The 27,374-nt window shown below is 52.2% G+C and overlaps 1 protein-coding gene across 6 annotated transcripts in view; it reads right to left on the bottom strand.

Moving 5' to 3' along the window:
* The window catches only part of NOC2L (NOC2 like nucleolar associated transcriptional repressor), an 83,911-nt gene that overhangs the window by 8,087 nt on the left and 48,450 nt on the right, over window positions 1-27,374 (bottom strand). For all 6 annotated transcript variants that reach the window (XM_007070252.4, XM_027832291.3, XM_043531535.1 and 3 more), the window contains exons 16-17: window positions 22,351-22,464; window positions 11,262-11,397 (exon numbers count right to left, since the gene is read on the bottom strand). In XM_007070252.4, the coding sequence (XP_007070314.2) occupies window positions 11,262-11,397; window positions 22,351-22,464 (250 nt within the window). The remainder of the gene's footprint in view (window positions 1-11,261; window positions 11,398-22,350; window positions 22,465-27,374) is intronic.

Genomic DNA, 27,374 nt, shown 5'->3' on the forward strand with positions numbered 1-27,374 from the left:
AGTTATTACTGGTGCAGGGGGAGGGGGGTGGAGCTCAGACAGGATGGGAAATCCGCCAGCGCTCCCGGGAGGTTGCAGCCATTCTAAAGCCTTGCCCGGCTTGGCTGCCAAACTAGCTGGTTGCAAAAGGCATGTGGTTAAACAAAAATGATCACCAGGCAAAGGCTGAGCAAGGTTCCAAAAGGGCCTGGTTGCTTAGCAGGGTGAAGACGACAGACAGTGTGTGAATAGTTAATACACCCACAGTTCGGGAACAGATCTTCAACCTCATACTTCAAGCCCATCTCTAGCTTTCAGAGATCACAATGAGACCTAATGGAGGGTGGGGGAAACAGATTACCCCATAACTCCCTACTGCAGGGCTCTTCCTCTGAAGCATCTGGTACTGGCCAGTGTCGGAGACAGGAGCCTGGACTAGCTGGACCATGGGTCTGACGCAGTATAACAATTCTCACGTTCCTAGCACCTGGAGTTGCTGGGGCCCCTTAGTCCAATAGAGCAGCTTAGTGCAAGGATTTGGTTCCTGGACATGACACGCAACAGGAGCACAGGATACCCTTTCAGTCTACGTGCCGAGTTACACACACCACAGGGCAATCTATTGCACCACTAAGTTCTGTGTCTCACCAGGAGAGATCATCTGCAAGATCCTTTAGTGCCGGGGTGACGTGAAATGAAGAATAAACACAGGGTTAGGGGAAGAAAAAAAAAAAAAAAAAAAGCTGGCCTCAAACAAAGAAATTGAAGAAGATGTTCCACCCATTATCAAGGGATAAATCCCTCTGCAGCAGCTGGAGATAACTTTGCCTCTAACACACGTTTCTGATTAAGGGGCCAGAGATGCATTACGCATAACTTCATTTTAAAACAAGTCCGTGTCTGTCTCCATACACGTCGCTTTTCCATAGCACTCCCCATCCCAGGATATCCGAGCCCTCTGAGCACACTAGTGAACTCAGCCTTTTGAGCCTTCTGGGAACGCAGGGGAGTGCTACTACTCCCATTCTACAGGTGGGGAAACTGAGGCACAAGGAGGGCAGTGGCCCAATTTATGCTGTACCCATCGCCATGGTGCCATGCCTCCTCCTTAGCCCATGCTAATCTCAGGGGGGGCCAAAGAGCACCCAGCCCCTTGCAGGACTGGGCAAGAAGGGCCCGGCTTGCATCGCTCACTGACTTTGGAGTTTGGGTGCTCAATGCAGGTGGCCCTCAGAGAGATGGTCAAGGGCACATGGCAAGTGTTTGGAAGGGAGAGGTGGAGGACCCAGATCACCAGAGATCACCTGGATGGCTATACTGAACCAGACGTGTTCTCCCAGGCACCTGTGCCACTTCCCAATTTGATAGCCAGACATGCCTGGGAAGAGGGGATTGCCAGAGCCAGGATTCCCTCCCAACACTCAGCAACCCAAACTCCTACCTTGGGTCTCACGCCCAGCACCTGGAGAAGCGATCAGGCAAAGAGAGAGTGGGGTGGCTGGGAGGAGAAGCAACTGATGCATGAGTTGGAGGAATAAAATCCACACTTCTGAGCCTGCAAGCCTGATGCAAATGCTTTTGCAGGAGACTGGCGCCAGGCAACCCTTGCAGTGGGATGTAAGCGGTGACACAGGACGGCCATCATGACAGGTGATACATTGGGGTTTGAACCGGGGACCTCCAGCGCTAGAAGTGTACACCGCCACAGCTCTCTCGCTGCATCGCTACCAAACTAGTATCCCTTGCAGATCGGCACAGAGAGAGGACGTGTAACATGCTCACGGCTGGGGGAGACAGACCTCGGGCAGCCCCTTTCCACGGGGCTGTTTCACCCACCTAGATTATTGGCAGGCCCTTCGCAGGGCTCCCAGACATGCTTGCTAGCCCTGGATCTATTGCTTTCCCTGATCTGCCACAAAGCAGGGCCCCGTGGCCGGCTTCTTGTTGCCGGGGGGATGGGAATGCCCCCCCCACCACACGCACTCTGGAAACGCCGGCAGCTCTCCGATGGAGGTGTTAATCAGATGCACAATTGCATTCTGCTTCCCTGTGCCCCTTCTCCGGGTGCTCTCCCCTGCCTCCCTCACCCACCTGCTCCCAGGCTCTCCATGGCTGCAAGGCTCCTTTACCACGGACCCCATGTTTGGGATTCTCCAACGGGACAGAGGGAGTCAAACCCCAATGATGAATGGGAGCTGGTTGTCTCACCCCCTTAGACCATCCCAAAGACATGGCGTTAATAGAGGCCCCGATCCTGTGATTAGCTCCCCTGGGGTGGGGCTTGCACCCACACAGGGCCCCCAGGATCCCCACAGGGGTCTGCCCGAGCAGCACTCACTGCAGAATTGCGACCATCGCCTGTATCCGATACACAGCGTTCTTCTGGAACAGCGTCTCTTCGAGCAAAGTCAAAACAAAAACCAATGAAAAAAAGAGATCGAAGCCAAGGGGGATCAGGCAAGCAGCTTCGAGGAGGACATTTATGATAATCATCTATTGTTATTATATAATCTATTCCCCTGCCTCTTCCTAGCAACACTTCGGGTGACTAATTACCCGATAAAAGGAATAACCCCTCTTCTTACCCCCCACCCCAGAGAAGAGACTGCCTATGGATTGCTTGGCTAATCCCACATGCAGAGGCGCATGCCAGGGAATCTGCCAGCTAGAAGGGCCACGGTTATTCCTTTAGCAAATGAAAACATCTGGACCACCTCCTCCCTTCCCCCCACCCCACACTGATGTAATATGCTTACGTGACGGATAAACGAAGAAACCTGCTCAAGTTCATTAGAGGCATACCACCACCTAATGTGGACAGATTGCTCATTACGGCCCGGCCCAGAGAGAATGCAGCCACGCTCCCTTCTCGCCATTAATTGCCTCATGACGAGGCAATCCAGCACCTCTCCCCGAGCCATTAATAATTTCCAGGAGCAGCCGTCTTCCCTCCCCGAGAGCCGTCAGCTGGTAAATGAGAGGAATGCGTGCCATTGCGGCCCCCTGCCCTAGACAGACTATCGATCAAATCCATGCGCCCCCTCCATCCTCACCCTCTGAAAACTGGTGTGGTTCTGGGCATGTCCTCACCCCCCCTTCCCTACCAGACCTTTGACGGCACCATGAAGCCCCTCTCCAGCCTGCCTTCCTCAGCAAGCACCGGTCTACCTAGCCCACCTATCAGCCACCTTTCCTGCACTTCGGGCATTGTTCCAGCCCTGCAGAAGCTGGCGGGCAGTTGTACCACCACGGCTTAAACCGAAAGGGGAGGAAAGGGAGGCTTTTCCCTTTCATGCAGATGTTTTAACGGGTTAAAAACCAATATCAGAAGCTCCCTCTACATCCCATCCCGACCCCACCCCAACCATGTATCTGCTGCATGCGCTGACGCTTGCCTGGCAACTTTGCCTTGCCAGGTTGAAATCAGGTACGAATCGTAACGAAGCAGAAAGATTTGCTGCTAGGGAAATCACAACAGAAAGATTGGTGGTGGTTTTATTTGGGAGGGGGGAGAGGAGGGGTGCATAAATGAAGTCTGTTAGATTACTAGGCAAACAAATCAAAAACGTCATGTATTTCCCTATGCAAAGCTTGACCAGCAACTGAGCTCAATGTGATTCAGAGCCCAGGGCCATTCAACCTCCATCACCTTCCTCTGGGCCTTCTGCTGCAAAGAAACCCATCTCCAGGGTGGAGGTGAGCAAGAGCTGAACCTAATTTTACAGCCCCTGATTGGCCGGACGAAGGAAAGGAAAGACCAGAAGGAAGGGACTGGGGAGAGAATCATTAGGGTTGTGAAACTGAGGAACAGGGGAGCAGGATGTCAAACATTCACCAACACATAGGTGTCAAGGGCGCTCAGCACCCTGTGAGACTGGACCCTACATTCATGTCTCGTGTTTTATGCCTATAGTTAAGCGTAGGCACACATGCTCCCCCTCTCCAACACACACGTACAGCCAGGTCTCTAATGTCTCAGATCTCATATAAAAACAGGGGGGGGGGGGGGAGAGGGGGGAGGGAGAGAGAGTTTGACACAATCCCAGCTGCAGAAAGTTGCTGGGCTCCACCACGCTCTGCTTGTAATCAACACAATTCCAGAACCGAGTGTTGATGGAAGCGAATTCCTGGCTAAAAAAGAGACAAGACCAATCTTTTGGGATTGGCTCTGGGGTCATTTTAGAGAGCTGTTGTACTATAACAGGCAAAAAGACAATGATACTGTATCCATACTATTCCACATACACCTCATGCTGCCATATTGATATGCAACACACAACACAAACCATAGCCGTACCCCTAAGTGACTCTGTGAGACAAACCCAAACAGGATTTGATCAGCTGCAGTAGCCAAATGTTAGCACGTTACAGACAGTGAAATGGCAATGCCATTTCAGCCTACTTAAATACTTCTCGTTTCTCAGTTGCCCAGTATGTATCTAATTTGGGGGAATGACTTTCCAGATTTATAGATAGGAACCCAAGAATAGCCACACCCGACCACACCAGTGAGCTATCTGGGTCCGTATCCCTGCTCGGACAGTGGCCAGCACTAGATGCTTCAGAGAAAGGAACATGAAACCCTGCAATGGACAATTTGGAGCAGCCTGGCCCCCAGCGGTTTTGCTTCCTGACCCAGAGCAGCCCTGAAGCATAAGGGTGATTCTACTTTTGTCTTTAGCCTACTCACACCAACTGTGAATATATTCATTTATCACGGAAGTGTTTACATGTGGTTATGTGTATTATATATGTACCACAGCATACAGCTATAGCCAGAGGAGTGTGTGTATATTTTACATGTACATATACACAACGTTTTTAACTGTGCCCTCACCCCTTTAATCACAACAGACGCAGATCCCAGCTATGGACACATTCTACATGACTGTAGCCTCTAGGTATTTATATCGTGCGCCTCACCACGGCTGCTCATCCCACATCATCTTTATACACACACTTTGTACAGACACTGCACACACACGAGGGGTATGTACATGTATAATGTACATACAGATCACACACACACACAGTTGTGTGCGCTTTTTATGCACAATACGTATTGACATGCTCACTCCAGAATTAATCATTTGCTATGGTAAGACGCATTTTCGCAGAGGCAGCCGGGGCGTGAACATGTGTTTACAGCAAAAATAATCAATTCCTCATTATTTTAGGGCGGACCCTAAAGAAAATCACCAATTATTGAGGCAATTAAGCAGCTACTGCACCTGCAACCCCTCCCTCCCCCAAACGATGTTTGCTGTCTTACAGTATTTCCATCCAGTACAGCAGGTCCATAAAAGCAATGCCAGAAGAGAAGAGCGCGCTTGTCCTAAAATCACTGGAAAGGTTTATCATCGTCCCTAAGTCTTTATGACTCTCCATGTAACCCTCCCTGGAACGTACACACAGCGACAGCTACGTCCTCTCACTATAACTAAGGAGAAGCAATCTCCAAGACTCAGGGAGATGAGCGACATGAAAGAGAAGCAAAAGAAGCAGAGACCATAGAAACTGGGTGCAGGACACCCCTCCCCCCCCCCGATATCCCTCCCCATTTTTTAGTTTTAAATATAGTTCCCTCTCCCTGTCGACAGCCTGGGTTTTCACCCTGCTAAATGGAGACCTTGTGTGGGTGCGTGCGCACCGTAACGTCTGGAATCATACGGGCAAGTGTCCTCTCTAAGATCCCCCCTCCAGATACGAGCTGCTTCTGCCCGTAAGGGAGCTGCTCCATTTCACTGCTCCCCATCCTGGATACTCTGTCCCTTACAGGAGCCTTTCCCCCTGTAAGTACCTACCACACATCCCCCCATATTACAGAGTTGCCACTTCACCCCCATAGGGACCCACCCAATCTTGTTCTGCTCCCTGTGTCACAGAGCAGCCTCTCCCCCACCCTCGTCTGCACCCTCAGTGTTGCTCCCCAACATCTAGTCATAAGGGGGAGCAACACCCCCTCCCCTCTGCCTACTGGACCCCTCCTGTCTCCCCCCAGGGTGGGGATACTGCTTCCCAGGGACCCCTCGGGAGGCTTCCAAGGACAACAGCTCCAGCAGATATGCGGCTGCTGCTGCCACACCCTGGAGGGAGGTGGGGGAGGCCAGTTCCCACCTGGGAGCCGAGCTGAGCAGAGCCAAGGGCTGCTCAAGCTGCACACACCAAGCTGCCGACAGCTGCTTCAGAGCACGAGCCAGGAAGCAGCAAATCCCTGACCCCTCCCAGGTGCAGCTGGAGAAGAAGGGGGGGCACCCCCAGTGTGCGGGAAAGAGGCGGTACATAACCCCCTCGGTGCAGCTGGAGGGGTGTGAGCGCACCCCCCGGGTGGGGGTAGGAGGCAGTACACATTCCAGCTGGAGGACGGTAGGACTGCAGCCCCCTGCATTAAGACCAGAGCAGAGACTGGGGTGCACCCCGCACAATCCTGTCAGCAGTTCAGCTGGTACTTCGATCCCCTGCAGCTGCCCCTCCAGGAGCCTGGGAGAACAGGGAAGCTCAGGGCACCTCCCCATTTCCAGCCGCCTGAGGTTCGACAGCCTCCCCCCTCAGGCGAGGGGCCAGCTGAGCTCCTGCTATCAGCCAGGCCAGACAGGAGGGAGGGGGAGGACACAGCTCCCCAGACCCTACTGGAGCACACAGGGCCGCCAGAGAAAGGAACCGTATCCACCCTCCCAGCAGGACCAACTGCAGCCTGCCCTTCTGACCATGCTCTCTTGGATACAGCCGACCCTAAATACCCCACAAGCTGTCCAGCTCCGTTCCCCTCCTTCCCTGCGCTTCAGGGGGTGGAAGGCTGCTCCACCCACAACGGAGCCCAATTTCATGCCGGGCTCTGCACGGCAGCTCTCCCCGCACACTTGCCCGAGGCCCAGCAAAGAGAGCTCTCGTGTGTCCCAGTGGCAAGGCCTCTGCCTAAACGCAGTAATTCCTAAGGGAACACGGGAGCCAGACGACAGAATGAATTCCATCCAGTACCCCTGCAGCTGGACCATGGGCGTGGGGGGGGAGGGTGAGGATAGGGGACAGCGAGCAATGGGGAGTTGTGTTTGGGGGATGTTTGTTCAGTTGCTGTTGTGGCTGTTTGGGGGATTTTAACTGAATTGCCCAGAGCAGTTTAGGTGGGTGCTGCTTATCCTGTGATCAGCTGACAAACCCATGGAGACAGAGCACCGCACCCTGCAGGGAACAGAACCGAGGGAGGTGTAATGTCAGCTGCACTGTACACTCACGAATGCCTGGCGAAAGCCTCGCTCTTCAGGGTCCACCTGCCTTCTGCACCAGCAGCTTTAGGGCACGTGCGGGCCCCAATCCTACCGAGTGCAAGTCCAGGCCGTAAGCACCACATGGGAGCATGCTGCACTGGGGCTCCCACCAGGGCTGCCAGGTCATTAAGGAAGCCGTGGAAGTAAATGATCAAAGCAGCCATGTCCTCTCCCCTACCTCAGCCTAGAAGTGGGGTACTATAATAAGCACACACAACATGGATTTTGTGGCTGTGCATGTGAAGTCATTCATTTGCTACGCTAATTAGCCACGCTTCCCCTGTGGCAATTAATTGCTTTCTGATTACAGGGCCTGGGAAAGAGAAAGAGAGAGAGAGAGGCTGGTTTTTTTCTATACTTTTCCCCTGCTACTTGCTGAACTAGATTGTCCTTTACTGTTCATTTTGCATCTTAAGCCTTCTTCAAAGCGAGTGAACTGTTTGCACTGGGACAGACCTCTTCAGCAACCTGCTCTCCTGTGCCCCAGCTGCCCTGACATTTGTTAGACATTAGTTAACAAGCGAGGTATTTTAGTTAGTTGTAGCTAACCCCAGGAATCTTGCTGTTCTCCATGCTAACCTATTCCAGGGAGATTATAGTCACTGTAAACCCTAACGAGCACTTAACTACAGCAATATTTAATTTAAAAAAAAGGTGGGGGAAGAGAAGGGCTTTGAACAGCAGCTAATTAACAGAAAATTGCTAATTTCCTAGCTATTAACGGCTGATTTTCCACTGGCTGAATTCAGGCTGGGATCTGTCTGGGCAAAACTGAACCACAAATGGAAAGAAGATGATGCTATCAAAAGGGAAAGGGTTCCCACGCCAAACGCCTCGTCTCTGGCTAGGAATGGGAAGCATTTCTATTCTAGTCCAGCTCTCTGCATCTCACTAGTGAGCCACAAAGATGGTGAGCCAGTTGCAGATGCTACTAAGGTCAATTAAGGAAAAGGAGGGAGTGGATAAGGGAGGGCTCTCTTCTGCTGCCCACAGAACAACCACAGGAACCACCAGATCAGATCAGACCCAAGGTCCATCTAGCCCAGTAGCCTGTCTCTGACACTGACCAGCACCAGATGCTTCAGAGAAAGGTGCAAGAACCCCACAGTTGACCAAGGCAGGGTAAAAGCTCTCCCAATAAAGTCTTGTCCTAATCCCTAATAGTTAAGAGGCTGGTTAAAACCCTGAAACATGGTTTTATCTCCCACCAATATTACTTTTTAGCATTAACTATAACCCAGGATATTTTTGTTATTTATATAAATGCCCAGTCTTAGTAAGTTCTTGGCCTCAACAACATCCTGTGGCAATGAGTTCCACAGTCCTATTATATGCGGTTTAAAAACTGATATAAGGAAATGGTTTTTCAATTTGCTACTTTTCAGTTTCCTTGCTCTCCTGTTCTGTGACAGACATGAGCAACTAAGTCTGGGTTGAAATTTTCAAAGCAAAATGAATGAAAGATGTGTCTCTAAATCACCTAGACCACTTTGAAAATCCCACCCCAAGCATATGCCAAGCCAGCAGGGTCGTGCTACTCTCTGGCCAGCCAAAACCATAAACAGCCAATGCAAACGTCAATGACGTTCTGCTTGTTAGCACAGCATTTAATGAAAGGTCGGGGCTGGTGCCTGGCTGGTAAGATGTGGGGACACTGCCGCTATTGGAAAGGGACAGGCCCAGCCCTGAGACTATGGCCCAGGCCGCTTGGGGGTGCACGCAAGCCCCAGTAATGCTGGGGACTCCCGCTGAGGGCGCTGCTTCACTGGAGGAGACTTTAAGGGCAGTCAGTCACTTCTTAGCCGCTCTCCCCGCCACTTTGAGTGCACCTGCTCTTACCTCAGAAATAAAGAGCAGGGCAAGGCTGTTGCAGCAAGGAGTCAGCTAACGCGCTCTCACGGCCTCTGCCAAGCGTAGCCCGGGGGGGGAAGCTGGCAATGTCTGCACTCCCCGGAGAGCAGCAGACCCTTCAGCGGGCCACTGCCTCCTGCTGGTCCCCAGGAGTAGCCCCACATTATACAGGACTTGGTACTTTTCACTATCCCCCATTACCCGGGGAATACAGCAGGCTGGGCCAGGAACTCCGGGGTCCAGCTGACAGGCCAGACTTGCGTTTGAGGGCCGTGGCAGATCTGCGCAGAGATTTCAGCCCGGGCAGTCACTACTGTTCATCTTCTGAAGGAGGATGACTGGTGTCTAAAGGGCTTCGGAACGTGTCAGTGCAACAGCTCATTTCACATCGCCAGCCTGCTGTGGTCTATCAGGCTTCCCCCGTCACTCTCCATGGGGAGGTCAGTGCCGCTGGGCTTCACAGGCCCAACCATGCGTCCTATGCTCCTCTCCCAAGATACCCACCTCTGCAGCGGAGTGTGGCTCACTTTGGGCAGGGGCCTATGTTGATCTCAGAGCCATCTCCTCTACCCGGTGCAGCACACTGTACCGCGGAAAGCTTTGCATTCATCAGGTAAGCAGATAAGCGGCCAGAGCAAAAGCAGGAGTGGTTGGTAGAGGTGACCAGAACCAGGAGATGAAGGGATGGCCTTATACTGTATATCTCCAATCATCAGACATGGATATTGCCTTTTTCATGTGAGCATCTCAAAGCACTTTATAGAAATATTGAAAATAAGTCTCAGGGTTAAGTGACCTTTCCAGTGATGCAGACAGGAATAGAACCCAGGAGTCCTGGACTCCCACTCCCCAGTCCCTCAATTACACATATTATTAACCCTTTGGAAACCACTGAGACTTTCTCCTAAAGCATTCATGACAAGCCCCAGCCCAGTGTTGGGCAGAGCTGCAGGTATCTCAATATTCACCAATTCTGGTTGTGCATTTGATTTTTCCTGTTCCTCTTTACTACAAAGGACACCTGCAAAATCCATTGCTTTAAATATGCAGCTGATGTGGCAAAAGTTCTCTGAACTTTCCCTGCCGCCCTTTTTATTAGGAACACCTGCAACGAAACCAGGGTTTCATCAACTTCTGTGGCTTAATTCCCCAGCAAATGTCAGAATTTACTCTGACACATCATAATCACTATCCCATATGGGAGGCAGAACTTTAAATGGGGGGCAAGAAAGAAGGCCAGGTGAGCTCCTGAACTAACAAAAATATCCTGTTTTGCTGAAAATGCCCCTAGTAATAAGAATCAGAAAACACGAGATAAATACAAGACTTTCTAAAAGAAGAATTTGACAGCTTTTGGAGGTGTCCAGTGGAGTTTTTCAGCATGTTCTGTGGCGGACCCCTAGTGGTTAATTCGTGAATTATACCACTCTATTTTCTCTACAGACCAAAACTTTCTTGCCCCATCCAAAACCTGTGCAGTCCTTAAGTCATTAAAGAGTTGTCTGAAAAGATCCCAGGGACAGAAAGGGTGTTGGGTTTGGGAGGAACTGACCTTCTCTCAAAGACTGTCTCTGTTCTGGAAACCAGCAATTGCTGGGCCTACTTCTGGTACTGACCTCACAGTCTGTACTGTATTTATCCCCACAACACCCCTGTGAGGCAGGCCGTGCTAGTATTCCCGTTGTACAGAAGGAAAAGCGAGACACAGAGGACCATAGACCTGCGTTCAAGAACTACCCCAGAACTCCTTGCAGTGATTGAATCTATCACAGAAACATTTGAGAGAGTGGGCGCTACCTTACGATGAGCGCCTGCTGCTGGATTATCAGAGAGCCGCTGGCAAGGGTCAGCATCTACAGCAAAACGCAGGTGCTGGGGGGGTGGGGTGGAGGGTCAAGAAGGGAGATGAAGGCTAATGGGGACTTTAGAATGAGCTGGAGAGAGGCAAAGCAAAAAGACACCAGGGCAAAATGAAAGGCTCTAAATGAGCTTCCCTATGCTGGTTGAAAAGCCACAAAAGGAAACTCCATACCGTTCTCTCTCCATGTCCCCAAGCCTGATGGGCCACGCTCAGCTGCAATGCAACTCCCCCAAGTCGGCAAGGCACCATCTGGATTTGGCCCTGCCTCTTTGCAATACACAATCAAACTCCTCCCAGCCCCATACCTTGCACAGAGAATCCACCGCTCTCCCCGTCAGAGTCGCTGTCCAGCTCAAAGAGATCCTTGAATTCTTTCTTGTCCTCCTCCTTCCTGTCCTCCGGCCGCTTCCGTTTGATCTCTGGGAGGTTCAAGTCATCGAGCTAGATGGGCCAGAAAACAATGAAATCAGCTTTCGAAACGGTCTCTGCCTTCAGCTGTGACGCCGGGCCCACCCTGGTCGGCAAGCCAACGTCCGAGACTGAGCTTCAACCCCCAAACCGCGGCTTCGCACTGCCGCTGAAATCCGCACGGCCTGCCGGCAAAGGACTATTACGCCTGCATGGGAAGCGGCGAACACGCCCGGGAATCAGTTACAAAGGTAAGCTAATGCACGCCAAGTATTTCCACTCCAGCAACCCCGCCACGAAACAACTGCTGGCAGCGGTCCCTCCGCAGGAAATGGCCCATTGCAGCTTTCCAGGTAAGAAAAGCTATTCACGTGATTGCTTGCATGGCTCCCCAGTTCAAGAAGTGTAGCTCTGGCGACTAGCCAGCCTTACGCGGGTGGACAGCCTGATCTGGTAGGTCTCTAGCTACTGGATTTACAGCTTGGCTTGCCCCAAGAGCTCAGCTGGTCGCTGCTCACCAAGGGATGACCTAGGTTGCCTCTGCACAAGCCGGCGACGCAGCAGTGGTTCTCCACCAGTGCCATGCCATGGTGGAAGCCCTACTATAGCCCACGGTGGAGGTGCTTTCTGTTACCAGCATCGCCTAGCCCACATCAGAGCAGAATTAAATGACAAGGGGGTAAAGATGCCCACGCTCTGTCTCCACCACAGCTTCCACCGCTGCTAGCCCCGGGGCCCAGCTTTGAGGCTGTAGAAACCGCCAGCAGCAGTTCGCCATTTAGCAGTAGCAATCCACCCCACGTCCCTGTTCTCTGCACCTCCCCGAGAGCAGCAAGGATGGGGATTTGCCGGCAAGGGCTCAGGCCACCAGGGCAAGGACAATTTGAATGCAAACTTCGATAAAGCATTCGATACAGTCCCACACGGGAAATGACTGCTTAAATTAGAGATGGGGGGGACCTTAGGTTAAGAATTTAGAGGTGAGTAAGGAACTGGCTAATGGGGGAAGGCAACAGGTTGTGCTGAAAGGTGAACTATCGGACTGGAGGGACATCACTAGTGGAGCTCCTCAAGAATTGGCCCTGGGAACTGATCTTATTTCACATCTTTATTAATGACCTTAGCACCAAACAACAAAACAACAGGAGAATGCTAATGCGATGGGCTGGTGGTGCAAAGATGGGAGGCATCGTCAGCACAGAGGAGGATCTGAATGTTATCCTGGAAGAGCTGGAGTGACAGTAACTGTAATAGTACAGAGTGTAAGGTGGTACACTTAAAGTGCAAGAAGAATTTCTGCAAGAAGCTAGGGGCTCATCACTTGGAAGCGACAGAGGAGGAGAGGGCGCTAGGTGTATTCGTCGATCACAGGATGGCTCTGAGCCAGCAATGTGATGTGGCTGCAAAAAAAAAAGCAACTGTAGGATGTATCAGGCAAGGCATTTCCAGGAGAGATAGGGAAGTGTTAATGCCATTGGACAAGGAACTAGTAAGCCCTCGTTTGGAATATTGTGTACAATTCTGGTTACCCGTGTTCAAGGGAGATTAATTTAAACTGGAACCGGGGCAGAGAAGAGCTAGGAGGATGATCAGGGGAATGGAGGGCCTGTCTTATGAGAGGTGACTGGAAGAGCTTGGCTTGTTTAGTCTAGCAAAACGAAGGCTGAGAGGGGATCTGGTTGCTCTCCATAAATACATCAGGCAGTAAACACCAGGGAGGGAGAAGAGCTATTTCAGGGAAGGGACAATGTTGGCACAAGAACAAATCGGGATAAACTGGCCATGAACCAGTTCAGGCTGGGAATTAGAAGAAGGTTTCTAACTAGCTGAGGAGTGAGATCCTGGGACAGCCTCCCAGTCAGAGGTGTGGGGAAAACTAATTAATTGTGAGAGAGAGCTGGACAAAGCGATGAACAGGGTTGAGAGACAGGCTTTCTTGTGTTAGGGGGGCCAGGGCTCGGCAGCCCTGGGGGCTCCCTTCTGGTTCATGTCAGATGTTCCTAAAGTCTCATGCTTCAGGGCTTTGGACGATCACATGCAGTGGCCAGGAAGGGAATCTCCCCCTCCTCTCCCTCCCCTCTATGGTTTTGGGGTGGGGGTGGGGGGTTGTCTCCTTCCTCTGTACCATCAGGGATGGCTACAGCTGGAGATGGGACAGAGGATGGGGTGGGATAGTGCTCTAAGGTGGCACCAATCATCCTCTCTCTTGGGCGCTTGGCTGGCTGGTTCTTGCTCACATGCTCAGGGTCTGATTGCTGTATGTGGGGTCAGGAAGCAATTTCCAGGTAAGACTGGCAGTGATCGTGGGGGTTTTTCACCTTCCTCTGCAGCATGTGGGTCACTTGCCAGGATTATCTGGGTCTCTCTCGCCACTGCAGGAGCCTCGGGCACTGGTGCCCCTCAGCCCCTCCTGTTCACTGTGTGGGGCACATAATGGTGTAGTCTCCTGTGGGCTGTCGTACCTTGGTCTCATTCTGGGGGCGGGGCGGGGTTGGTGACCTGCAACAGACAGGTGGTCCTTTCTGCTCTCCAATCCTACAACTCTGTACAAACCAAATCCCACCTGCTCTCCGAACACCAGCTGCCCTGCTGGGGCCTGGCTACACACCTCCTGGGGAGCCACTCACGTCTGAGCACTCAATAGCCTGCTTGGAATAATTCTCCCAGCTCCCACCTGCCAGGCCACCCCCACGGAGCTCATTTCTGGGCAGAACCACTTCAGCGTCTCCACAAGATCCAACATGTTAGGAGAGGCAGTGAAGCACCCTCCAGATACAAAAGCAGCCTCTCAGCAGAGAGAGAGAGAGAGAGTTGCACATCTCGTTCAAAAGTCAATTCCAGCTCGTTTCCCCAGCCCGCTTCACTGCTGTGGTCCCCAGCTGGGCAATATTGATCCTGGGAGCAGAGCACTGACAGATGATAACCAAGAACACTAGGACTGAAAGTCAGAGGCTGGCCAGGCAGGGATGAACCACAACCCACTTGCAGGGTCTTGGTTTTAAATGATCTCCCGCCTCCCCATCCACTACGATGTGGCCTACTCTCATGCGGCCCCTCCAGACGTCTCCCAAGTCACCTCTGTGTTGCGAGGACATGCAGAGAAAGCAGCATGTGACTGGCTTTAAAACCGCAGCTGCTGCGTGCCATGAAATAGACATGGGCAGCATCCCCCAGTGGGAGTCACCTCCAAACAGCTGCCCGGAGGAGCTGACCCAACCACCATGTCTGTTTTAATCACCCTCTTCCCCAGACCTGCTGTTTGCATCATCTTAGGCGGCCACTAAGTAAAAGCGTTTAGCTCATCTTGGGATGGCTTCGGTGGCAAAACAGGTTCATTTCCACTCGCTGCAGGCTAGCCACAGGTAACTATTTCACCAGAGAGCACTTCCTTTGGCAGGGGAGGGTGCAGCGATGCTGACCCAGTGGGAGGCCACAAGCCTTGCACATGCACGAGAAATCCCAGGTCCACGCTGCCCTCAGATGCATCCCACGATTCCTGCCTCCAACCCCAAGGCACAATGCTGAACCTACAGCCCAGACTGTGGCACGACTGAGCATGGACACACACACCCAGTCAGTCCCTTCTAGCAGAGACACTCTTCGCCTTTGCAATCTCCCAGTCGTGCAGCATTCCACGCAGCCTGCAGGAAAGATTCCTGTGGCTGAGCGAGCGAACTTCGCTGTTTTCCTTCTAACCATCACTGCAAGGGCAAGCGAATGGATTTGGTGTCTGGGCTGCTACATTTTTCAGGACTCTTTTGCAAGGCTGCAATATGTGCAAGTCTTGCTCGTGCCCCTTCCCTCTGCATCAGTCTCCTCGTTATCTTACTTGAAGCAAGACAACTGAGGGTAGGTCAACACTGCAATCGAAGTGTCTGACTGCAGCTCATGTAGACACACCCGAGCTAGCGTCAATCTAGCTAGCTGAGGACTGGCTGCAGTGAAGCCATGGCGGCAGGAGCATCAGCAGAGGCCAGGCAAGTTTTCCTGGAAGCCCATGTGTCCACAGCTTCACTGTTACTGCGTGAGCGAGGTCACAGCTAGCTCCACGAGCTGCCCCCTGACTGCAGTGCAGACCTACCCTCAAAGCGTACACAGGAGCCCAGAGGTAGCTGTATCAATGCCTCCTATCTAGAAACAAACACAGGCTCGTTTTCAGCCTTGAGATCTGTGCACCTCTGTGCACGAACTTTCCACATAGCCTACAATGGCCATGCAGAAAAGTAGATACTGGCCCATTTGGCCAGGAGTGCAAATGGAGCAGAGGACTGGTACATGTGCATACAGGAGTGTTTGTGTGCAAAGTAAGTGTGCAAACAGCCAGTTACGGTTCAAAGCTGGCTCTATGCTGTTCTGTACTACCCTCAATCTTTTGCAGTGCGCCGGGGAAGATGCCTTCGCCAAACTACCCAGAAAAGTGCCCGACTCTCTTTTCCCTGAGTATCCTGCAGGCTCAGTGGGTCAGCACAGATGTGACGTTTAAACGGGCTTTGCCTCACGTTGATCCCAGTTAATATTTCATTTGCTATTATAATTATTTGTAGCGCCTAGGAGCCTCAGCCACAGACCGAGAGCTCATTGTGTTAGGCACTGTACAAACACATCATGCTGCCCAATTGCCCAATGTCACTGGAAATCTCTGGGACTTCCTTGCAATGCTCTGCCGTTTTATTAAGCTAAACAATAATGTGATTGGAGAAAGCCATCAACGTCCTCCGCTACATCATTCATAAATACCTTCTCGCACTCTGGTCCCAGTACCAACCTCCAGGGTACAGTGTTCGCTTCACTCCACACTGAGCGTCAGCTGTTTATTAGGACTCAGTTTCCTATCACGTAGCTACTCAAAGGGTTAGCTGGGGGCTAGGAGCGCTCAGTCTCACATTTCAGTCCCGTTCCCAGTCCTGGCCAAGTCTTTCAGGAAAGAGAGGAGCACCCAGAACCAGGTTTTATAATCTAACCGGGACAGATTAGTAGCTAAAAATTAGGGTTGCTAAATATTGATTATGAAATGCAAAAATCATTTTTGGTTTTATCTTTTTCCCCCTCATTGCATTATGAGCTCCAATATGGGCATATTCCCAGGGGTACATTGCTCGGCACAGGGTTTAAGTGGAAATGGATCTTGGTTTTGAGCAAAATTTACCTCACAACCCGAATGTGCAGAAGTTTGCTTCCTCAAACGAAGGGGTGGGAGGGGGAGCTATTTTAATCGACATTTTGCACGATACTTGAGAGTGTGAGCTCTTGTGGGCAGAGACGGTCTCTTCCTATGGGTCTTCTCACCACCTGGCACAATCCTGAGCTCAGTCAGGGACAAACAACAATGGCCTAGGTTTTCAAAAATGACTCAGGATTTCGCATGACCATTATTGGGGTGCCCAACAGGAGACACCTTAAAAAGGAGGCCATTTGGGGAACCTACTGAGCACCTGCCCTCTTAGAAAACAACTCTTTTACAGTGTCTCAAGTTGGGCCCCCCAAGATTAAGGGACCCCCCCACCCCCCAATGACTAGTCACTTTCGAGAACGGAAGCCAACAGAAACAGGATGCAGACCCAAGACTCCCGTCCAGCTGCAGCCTGTGTGCCTCCCGGGAAGCTGATTAGTCCGTGTGCCGCTAGAAGCCACCGGGGAGCAGGGGTGGGAATCAGGCAGCAGGGTCGGAGTTGTTAGAGGAGGCCAGTTTCACCTCACAACGAGGCGGATTTTTTTCAAATGGCCGTTAATGGGACGTGGATTTTTCTCAGCCCTAATGGGCCTCATGGCGCTCAGCGTCCCGCCGGGGAGCACAATGCTGCATCATTAAGCCAGCAGCCCTCATGGAGGGAGACAACAGCCCCATTCAAAGCATAGTGATCTTCAGGCAGCGACAGGCCCTTCTGAAATCTCACTTGAAAATTCACCCTTCCCTGCCCTCTTGTCTATTCATCCCACGCTCCTTCGGGACTGAAACAAAGCCCCGCCACTTCCTTTTGACCACGTCCCCCGGCTTTCCTCAGCTACCCTTTCACCCTTGTGGTAGGAGCCCCCTCAAGGGGAATCTCACACCCCGCTGCTCCCGGCTGCCCAGGGAAATCCTCGCTCGCTTTTCTATGCTGAAGGCTTCTTTCATTGTCACCCATCAACGGCTAGCCGCTGGGGTCACTCCAGCAGCGTAACCCCCTAGCCTGGGCAGGGAAAGCCAGGGCTGGCACCAGCAGGACCAGCATCAAGCAGAGGCCAGCCCCACTTGGGGAAGTCACAGCTCGCCGTTTCCTAGCAGGATTTGCAAGGAAATTGCTTTCAATGCTAAGTTCTATCTCCCAAACGGAACTGCCTGTAAGGGGCGCTTCCCATTCCATCCAGATTGCTGCAGTGGGGGCTTATAGCCCCGTGGCCGAATTTCTCCCTGGAGCGTGATTCTGAAAGCATCTAAGATCTCCTAGGTCTCCTCCCACCCTCTGTGACTTGGCCCGGAGCCAACCACCACAATATCCCGTCTGGTATTTTAATCGTCCCCCACCATACCCTGGGGATGCCAATTATATCCATTTCCTGCTCCCCAGATGAGCATCCCAGCTCAACCATTTAATCATATTAGCATATAGACAGCTTTACTCGCTGGTCCTGACACGAGTGAGCCCCCAGGTCCAGCTTCCAAATGCTGAGTGCTGTGTCCAGAGTGGCAGGCAGAGCGTTCGCACATGGGATGGAGCAGGAGGAAGAGGCAGCTGGACCATTATCTACGTGGGCAGGTCAGAGGTTAGCAGCGGTTGTGTCCAGACTCTTGTTCCGCACTGTCCCCTTAACTGATGCGTTCCCCCAGGGGAAGTTGTTGCTGAATTCGCACAATGCCATAGTTAAAGGCCAACTGGCACTGGTCCCGTGTTCGCCCACCCTGGAGAGTTTTGCTCTTTGACTCGGCTGTTACATCCCCATCAAGCATAAAATTGTAAGCTCCTTGGGGCAGGGAACATCTCCTGTCCTGGGTTTGCACAGCACCTAGTACAGCAGGGTCCTGACTCTAGGCTGGAGCTCAGAGGCGCTATCATAATACAAACAATAAATAACAACAACAAATGGAAAGGAGAGGGTAAGAGGCAAGTTCTCATGACCTGAGCACCCCCTCGCGGCCAGAGGTCATCCTGCGGCACCCTGCCTCTGTTTTTCCTCCCCTTCAGGGCCCTTTAACAACTCCCCATCCCCAGACAGTTCAAAGAAATGCCCTGCTAGTAGGCCTCAAGCCCAATTCAGTGTCTCTCTCCCGACTAATTGAAACACAGGCTTCATTCTGCCGGCCCTTTGCTGTCTCTGCCAGGCCTCCCTGCCTGGAGAGCTTCCTCCCACTCTCCCCTGCTGGTTCCGGGCCCTGCAGGAGCCTTTTTGCTCCCTGCAGTATATGCAAACCTAGCTGTAGTCTCCTACGCTTCCCCCCTTCACTGTGGCTTCCTGCTCTTTTTCATAGGGACCACCTGGTTCAGCCCAGGTGCGGCTCATTCTGTAATCAGGGCTGGCTTAGGGCAGGGCAAGCCCACCTGTTCCACAGTGCAATCTAAAGGGAAAACCAGACAAAACCAAGAGCCAGCAGCATCAAGGGAATCCAGTGACCCCCTTCCCCCAGCTAGCTGAGTTGCAGTTCTTGGCCAGGTACACTTGGCATTTATATAGTCCTCTACAGGCGCAAAGCATCAGACAAATACAAGCTAACTAGGAGTGCGGCAATCTGTTTTCCCCACTGATCTGATCTCCTGATCTTCTGCACCCCACTGCAAAGATTTATTTCCTCCAAGACACCTCCTCCATTAAAAACAGCAGCAAAATGATTGGCTCTGTTCTAAGGAGGGTTTGCCCTTTGCACAGCCCCTTCCGACTGAGGATTTCAACGTGCTTCAGACAACGAAGTTAGCCTGGTGAGGCAGGTCACCCCACTTTACTGGAGGGGAGTCAAAGCATGGAGCAGCCAAGTGACCTCTCCAAGGTCAGCTAGGAAGTCCCGAGGCAGAGTGGGAGACAGGTTTCTCATGCTCTGACCCCTCTCCTCTCAATGTATGTGTGTGACACCCAGGTGGGGAGAAGAGAGATGACAGCATCCTCCCAGCAGACAGCTGCTAACTCGCATTAGAAGGTTACCCTCCATGATACGCTGCTCAGATAAAGGCAATTCAGATCATTTCCTGTTCTCACCCCAACCCTTTGCTTTTCCCCTCTGCCGTCAGGAAAGGCCTGACTGAGGCTGGCAAATGCCTGCTGCAAAACAAACCAACCACCCAGCCTAGCATCCCCACCTCTGAAACAAGGAGTTGTAGAAGAATTACTAAACACTCGGAGGATTTGGCTAAGCTGCACCCCCTGGCTCACGACTACAGACTAGGGAGTGGCTGGCCCTGTCTCACTAAGTCATAATTTCGGCAGCACTAGGACATGCCTCTGATGTATCTCTGAGACACAGGCAGATGCCCCATAGATGGTGCTGATCAGCACAGCCCCATGGGCTGCAATAGACCCGCAGCGATCTGCACCAGCTGAAGATCCAGCCCACTGGACTTATTTTCAGGCCCCAATCCCAGTAAGTGGGTCCCTAAATAATCCCTGTACGCTTCAAACTTGAATACCTGTCACTCTGCCCCCACCAGTCCCTTTGGCTGCCATGCCCTGAGGCTGCACTCGGGGGGGTGGGGGTGTGTGTGTGTGTGTGTAAAAACGACCTCTCAGTAAATTCTGACTTAATTACTGTAGCAACCCTGAAAACAACAGGGGGAAAAAAACCTAAGCTCTTGGCGACAGGGGCCATCTGTTTGCACAGCGCCTAGCACAATGGGGTCCTAGACTATTTCTGGGGTGTTAACAATAATACAAACAGCAACAACAGACAACCTGCAAAGGACTCCCCTCTGACAAGTACAGGCAGCAGGTGCTTTCCTCTCACCAACAGCTAGGCACCGATGTTTAACTCGGCAGTGACTAACTGCAACCTGCGATTTAATCTCAAATTCCAGATCCTCTTTCTGAAAGGGATTATGGAGTTGTGGCTGTTGGTTAAGTGGCTGTTGGTTAATTGCTTCAACACTCGTCTTACAGCAATGAGCTAAACATTTGCTTGCATAAACCAGTTCACGGGCTCCAACAGCCGTTATACGAAGCGCAGTTCTCCAGGACCTGTTCAAAGCCTTCCCCCACCCCGGCAATCTCAAACTCGGCCATTTGCCTTGAACCCTTCCTATGCTCCACCCCCTCGTTATTTTGCCTTTAATGCAAAGGGATTGGCATACCCAGCACAGGAGCTAAGTGAATCTCATTCCAGAGGTGCGGCCGGCCAGCCGGGCCCTAACCACGCCTAGAGCAGGCCCGGGAGAAAGGAAGAGTTAATGCGCGTTCACAAGAGACCGTTGGCAGTGGCGGTTCTAGGGCTCCCCATTTAGGAGAACAAAGAATTTGCCGAAAGCGGCAGTCACGTTTCCCATGCACTGCAGGAATTTCTAAATGGATGCACCACAGCTGCAGCAATTTGGTGCATTATAAAGCTATATAATCAGTGCTCTCCCCCCTTCCCCTGACCTATTAGCGGCTAAACAGGCTGCAAAGCAGCCCAGAGAATTTTGCCCTGGAGCCACCACTGTTAGGAAACCTCCTGTTCTGAAGGGCAGAGATCTTCTACGGCTATTGCATCCAGGCACTCTGTACAACAGACTATTACACACACCACCTCCCCGGCACAGTCTTCCTGTAACACTCCAAATCCCTGGCTCCCTAGCATGGGCTTACAGGGAACACTGTACTAGACAGAAGTATGGTCTTGTGGACCGGGTACTGGACTGGAAATCAGGAGACCTGGGTTCTATTCCCGGTTTGGCTGCTGGCTGACCTTGGACAAGCCACTCCACTCCTGTGCCTCTGTTTCCCCAGGAAAGATAAATGATGCTGGCCTCCTTTGTAAAGCACTTTGAGGTCTACTGATGAAAGGTGCCAGACACTATTTTTAACTGGCTCTGTGCATAAACAGCCCAAAGAGGAACCTCTTGCTCCGTAATGAAAGCGGGAATCTGCAAAATTCGCTACATGGCTGGGTCTCAAAGCCTCAGCATGTGGGGTGGCTGCCCGCAATAGGCTGGGAGTCTGGAATAGGCGTCCCAAGACTACAAGGACATGTGCTGGGATGTGTCCTCCTTCTCACTCGCGGAACCAAACCATCATCCCCCGCAGCACTTCCCACTGTGGCTCTTTCCAGCCACAGACTCCAAAGTGCTTGACAGGAAAGGACAAGTATCGCTAGCCACGTTTTACAGATAGGGGAACAGACAGGTGAGATGACTTGCCCTCGGTGTCAGTGAGTAGATAGCAAAGTTGGGGACAGAACCCAGGCGTCCTGACTCTTTCCAGGATCCTGCTCACTGCACTACACTGGGGAGGCGGTCATATGCCTAGTATGGCTGTTTCAGCTCCACTATCCCCTTTGAAAAATAATCAGTGCACAGAATAGAAGGCACTCGATCTGAGCACCCTACCAGCTTTATATTTAAAAGGTGGGAACCAGGCAAAGCCCATGAGCCAAGCACCGGGAGAAGTTCGGACCCAGGTCTGAATTCTACAACGCAGCTTCATCTCCGCTTATAACTGCCCTCAGCATGGAGGGACGTCAGTTGGCTACAGTAGCCTACCCAGGCACAATGCAGCCATTAGAGGAGCCTCGTCCCAGCTCCAGCCTCCCAAGCTCATCCCTGCCCGGCCAACCTGGGGAAAGACACTTTAGCCAAGAAGTTGATCCAAAGGCTGCCACTGGGCTCGAGATCCTGGCAAGGCAGGCATCAAGGCAGAACAGGGAGCTGAAGGCCATTCAGCGTTTAACTGGCTGTGGCCACCCAATCAAGCTGCCAAGCAGCACCCCAAACCACACCCTCTTCCAGCCATGCTGCTGAGGGACCGGCTTTGCTCAGCAGCCATCCCATGGGGTCCTTTGGTCTCCCACTGTACAGTTAAACAGTGAAGCCGGTGACTTGCAGCCCTTACCCTTTCCTTGCCGCTGATTTCCAGCTGGATCTCTTTCTCCCGCAGCTTCTTCCACTGAGCGTAATACTTGGTCAGAGGCGTCCCCTCCTCCTTGACCTGCTTCTCCCATTGTTCCTGTGGAGGGAGGGAGAAGACAGACGTTAGGCCAGGACCAGAGGCGATCAAAGAAGGCTTTATGTAACACAGCAACGCAGAGAGCAGGCCCTAGGCTGACACAGACTGCAGACCACAGTCCTAGGTCCTGTTCCAAGCAGACACGGCCCACTGGACTGAGCCACCTGGGAACCTAGATTCTACATTGCAGAGCAAGGGCAGGGCGAAGAGTCATTTAAGGCAACCACAGTATCACACATAGCATTATGGGGTCCGTCACACAGCAGAAAAAACCCCAGACCACCCCATGTTAGCACATCTCAGCGCCTGGGTCAACAGATTCAGGCTCGCCCAGGCTCTAAAAGTAGCCACAGAGACACTCCTGCTCGGGCTATGAAACCTGGCGAAGGGATGGGTCTCAGACCCTGAGCAGGAACATCTACATGGCTGTTTTTCGTGCCAGAGTTCACGCCTGAGTCTGTAGACCCGGGGTCAGAGACCCATTGCTGAGGATTTGTTGGGGATTTCCTCCCCCGCAGTGTAGACATGCCCATTGATATAAAGGCAAGGGACAAGATTTTCCCCGAGCGACGGCTACTTTTGGGTGCTTCGCTGGCAACCCCTGAAAGGGGCCCAATTCACAGGCGCTCAGCACTTTCCAAAATCCACACCCCTCTTAGGTGCCAAGCTGGGCAGCCCAAAAATCACTGGTCACTTTGGAAATTCTGGCCCTTACAGTCAGAGTTCAAACAAATACCCTTCGTATCCACAGTGGAGATACAGCCCGTGAGACCAGCACAGGGGGCTTGGCAAAGGAAGAGATCTGCAGGGGAATGCTAGACACACTAGGGACTTTGGGAACTGTTCCACACAGAGCAGCATCCATACACTAGAACATGGGACAGTGGGGTTCAGGCATAACCTCAGGGCAGAGGATTCAAGCCTAGTGGCCTAAAGTTTTTGTTCCTAAATCCGTATTTCGGCACCTAACAGAAGCAGCAGGATCCTCAATGGTGCTGAACACTTGCAGCACTCATTGGGCATCTCTGAAAGTCGGCTCACTTCTATTTAGGGACCAATTGTTAAGCTCTTGGGCCCGGAGGACTCCATGGGTCTGGGGGAGAAGAGACAGAGACAGAGACAGACGCAGTAGGCCGACTTCAGCAGGATTTCTGTTCCTTTCATTTCTGGGAACTGTTGGGGCAAATCTGGTCCCCTAAAACTGTTTTGTATGAAGCTTTTTAAACAAAAAACCCACCTGCATTTGTAAAGCATAAATCTGACAGACATTTGCCTGGTTTGTTTTTAATTCTATTGCTAAAGTGTTTAGTTTTTAAACAAACATTCCCCAGCAGTGTCTGTCACCCAAACATCACAGCCCTGCGAAGGCAGAAAGCAAGACCAACTAATCTATGTTCGCTGTCCAAGAAGGGAGAAACAGGAGAAGTCTCATAAATAGTGGGAAGTAAATTAGATGGTTAAAATGTCTTTCGGCTTTGATCACCTGGCGTGTGATCGGTAAGAGGACCCGTTCAATTCAAATGCATTCTTTTTCATCCCTTTGCATCCCTTTGCCATAGATCCCACACAGATTGGAGCCTTGCCATCTGTACTACAGGAGCACCCAGAGGTGCTGCACCAGCACGTGGCGAAAGGCAGACTAATGCAAGACAGGAGACCACCAGAAGGAACTGGCGAAGGAGGACAAGGGAAGGAGCGACAGGGATGTGTGGTCACACAGAGCCATTCAGGATCCAGCGGGGAAGGAGGGCGATCCAGACTCAAGCGTCACAATCAAACACCGGCACACGCTGAGCAGCTGCGCGGCACGTTCGGTTTCCGGCCATGGCAATGCACAGTCTCCAGGGGCATCGGTTTTCAAACTCCAAGCTTCTGTTTGCAGGAAAGTCAGGTTGGCCTTCTGGGAGCCGCTCGTCACAACTCAGCCGCGACAGCACACGGGCTGCTGGCGTCAACCGGGGCACAGGCCACCGGGGAAAAGTACGTTTAAAGAGTAATACATTGCCAAGACAAGACAGATAAAGAGAGCAGAGAGACAGCAGCTCCTCAATTTGCAGCAGGCCAGATCCTCAGCTGGTGGAAGCCGGCATGTATCTACTGAAGACTTCAATGGGGCCACAGCAATTTGCACCAGCTCAGGAACGGGCCCGTAGCAGGAAAGGGAAAAGAAGGCGCATCCATGGTCTCTGCGCCATGAACAACACTTTGGTAAATAAATGGCAGCTGGCTTGTCACACCCACATTCCAATGTTCTGGAATCTATTCACTGGGGAGAGTTGGGGGGGTTTCGTCTCCTTCCTCTGAAGCATCAGTGATGGCCCCATCTGGAGATGGGACACGGGAGAGAGTGGGCCAGGGCTTTGAGGTGGCACCAAGCATTCGCCGACACACGTGCTTGGCTGGCGGGTTCTTGCTCACGTGCTTAGGAAGCAATTTCCCCCCAGGTCCGATTGACAGTGACCTTGGCCTTGGGGGATGGGGGGGGGGGTTTCCACCTTCCTCTATAGCATGGGGCACAGGTCATTTGCTGGGATTATCTGGGTATCTCTCACTTCATTCTGGTATTGGCACACCTCGCTCTGTCCTATTCTCTGCCTATGGCACATTCTGGTTCAGTCTCCTGGGGGCTGTAATACTCTGGTCCAATTCTGCTCGTTGGGTTTAGTTCGTGGGTGCTGGGTAGTGTTGGTGACCTGTGATACACAGGAGGTCAGACCAGATGATCTGGTGATCCCTTCTGGCCTTAAACGCTATGATTATACACCCAAGAATAGGGACGACAGCATCAAGCCAAACAGCCCCTTTCGGGTAACGATGGGCCCCAAGCTTATACCACCCTTTTGGAGCGTTGGAAACACACGGCTCTGGACTGCGTGGCTTGAGTCCAGGCCTGCTTGCCAGTTATCTCCTCTGCTCGTCAACACGCTGACAGACACTGTGGTCTCTGGTGACGCAGGCCAGCAGACAGGCCTGTTGTCAGACGGCTCCACTCTGCTTTCAGTCCTGTTCGTCACAACAGCAAAAGTGGCAGAGTTGTCGTCCTTATGCACAGATCAGGGCTGCTCCTGGCTTCCAGCCAGAACTGAGCATTTCAGCAAAGCCTCCGACCATTCACTCTTCTCATGGAGGGAGGCTCTTTGTTCTGTCCAGTGTGCCGAGACATCTATTGTTTTTAATTGGTGACAGACCGGGAGGGCACGAAAATAATGAAAATACTCCCCTTGACTTTTCATTCTGAACCTCAATGGAAAAAGTTGAGCAGGTCAGACACCAAGTCCATCCCAGCTGCTTGCAATTCTCTTTCCCTCTGGCATTACTAATTATTTGGGACAAGGGGTGCTGAGCATGGATCGGGGCCCCATCATGCTAAACCCTGTACAAAACACGAAGACGGTCCCTGCCCCAGAGAGCTTCCAACCTAAGTAGGGGGCAACAGGCAAACAGCGAATGCAAGACATGGGGAGCCCAAGGAAACAAAATGACACTGGTCAGCAGAGGATGCAACAGTCAGTCATTCTTCATTTACTGGGACAAAGATGGAAAATCCCAAAGTGGTTGTTGCCATCTTCCCTTAGCAGGGCACTTCCAAAACTGCGTCAGGCTCTCAGGCCTCTTTTAACATCTTGTTTCTGAGCTGTGAACCCAATCCCATGAGGTGCCAGCAGCATGGTGATGACCACGGTCTTGTTTATTCGTGATGTCAGCACTGCTCTAAGGACAGCATCGCTCCTACAGAAAGTCACTGACTGGTCCAGGACCTTTCCTGGGTCACAGGGACCTTTGTGCGTGGGTTTTAATAAAACACGGAGCATGCTCAGATGCCACGGCAAGGAGTATGGTGAAAGAACCTGCACAGGTGAGACAGCCCGTGCCCCCACGTGGGGACAGAAGCCATTATATGGGACCTAACCCTGCCATCCCAGCTGGGGATCTAGTCTCAGACCTCCTGTCCTGTGATGGCAGCTGGTTCCAGGGCCACAGATGTTCTTAGTATCAAAGTTCCCTGCATTTTCCCTGCTGAAAGTGAAGCCCATGACTTCTGGTCTTGTCCTCAGACTGAAGGTAACAGCTAATCCCCATTTTCTCCAAGGTGCCTTTATGGTAGGAGGGGAAGGAGGGATGCATTTGCTCTCTCCCCCCGGCTCTTTTCTCTGTGCTGAACCTCTCCTAACCTTTGCTCCCCAAGCCCCTTCCACTGGTTTTGCAGCTTTCCTCTGAACTCTCCCCGCCCTTTTCCACCTTTTCCCCAGGAATCAGGAGACTAGCGATAAACCAGAGGCCGAGCACAATGGATGAGAGGGTCCGGAGAGAGGGACAGTGCCACGGCAGATGCTGGCTGTGCTGGGAAAGGTCTCAGGAGCAGCTCATTTTCACCAAGGTGTTCAATGGAGTCCCCAGGCGAAAGGGAGCAGGGAACAGCTGCCGGCGCAGGAGACGGAGCTTTCTCGGGGGCCAGTCCAAGACCGTGGAACAGACTCTCACAAGGACCATCACAAACCTCGCCACCTTTCCATCCAAGGGCCAGACGCTCTTCTCCGACCTGCCTTCTCCAATACAAACACAGCAGAGTGGACAAAACAAAACCCAGAACACTCCCAGAGTGCAAGAATCATATGTGCTGTCAAGATGAGACAGAACGAAGCCGAAGTGCCGACGTTAGTCCCGTCACTTATCGACCTACTGGAAGGTGCTCAGATAGCCGGCTGAGGATGGCGGGGTCAGAACCTCTACAGAACAGAGTAAGTTTATCCTGGTTTCAGACAGGCTGGCTATCTCTGCAGAGACATAGCTGCAGGCCCCGGTGCGCTAATTCCCCTGCCTGCATTTCATGTCACTGCACCAGAGACCCATACCGGTGCCAAGGAGTCTATGGCCAGGGTTGGCACGCTGCGCTCCGGGATTAAGAGTTA

This window comes from Chelonia mydas, chromosome 18 (assembly GCF_015237465.2).
Source record: "Chelonia mydas isolate rCheMyd1 chromosome 18, rCheMyd1.pri.v2, whole genome shotgun sequence".
NCBI classification, from domain to species: domain Eukaryota; kingdom Metazoa; phylum Chordata; order Testudines; family Cheloniidae; genus Chelonia; species Chelonia mydas.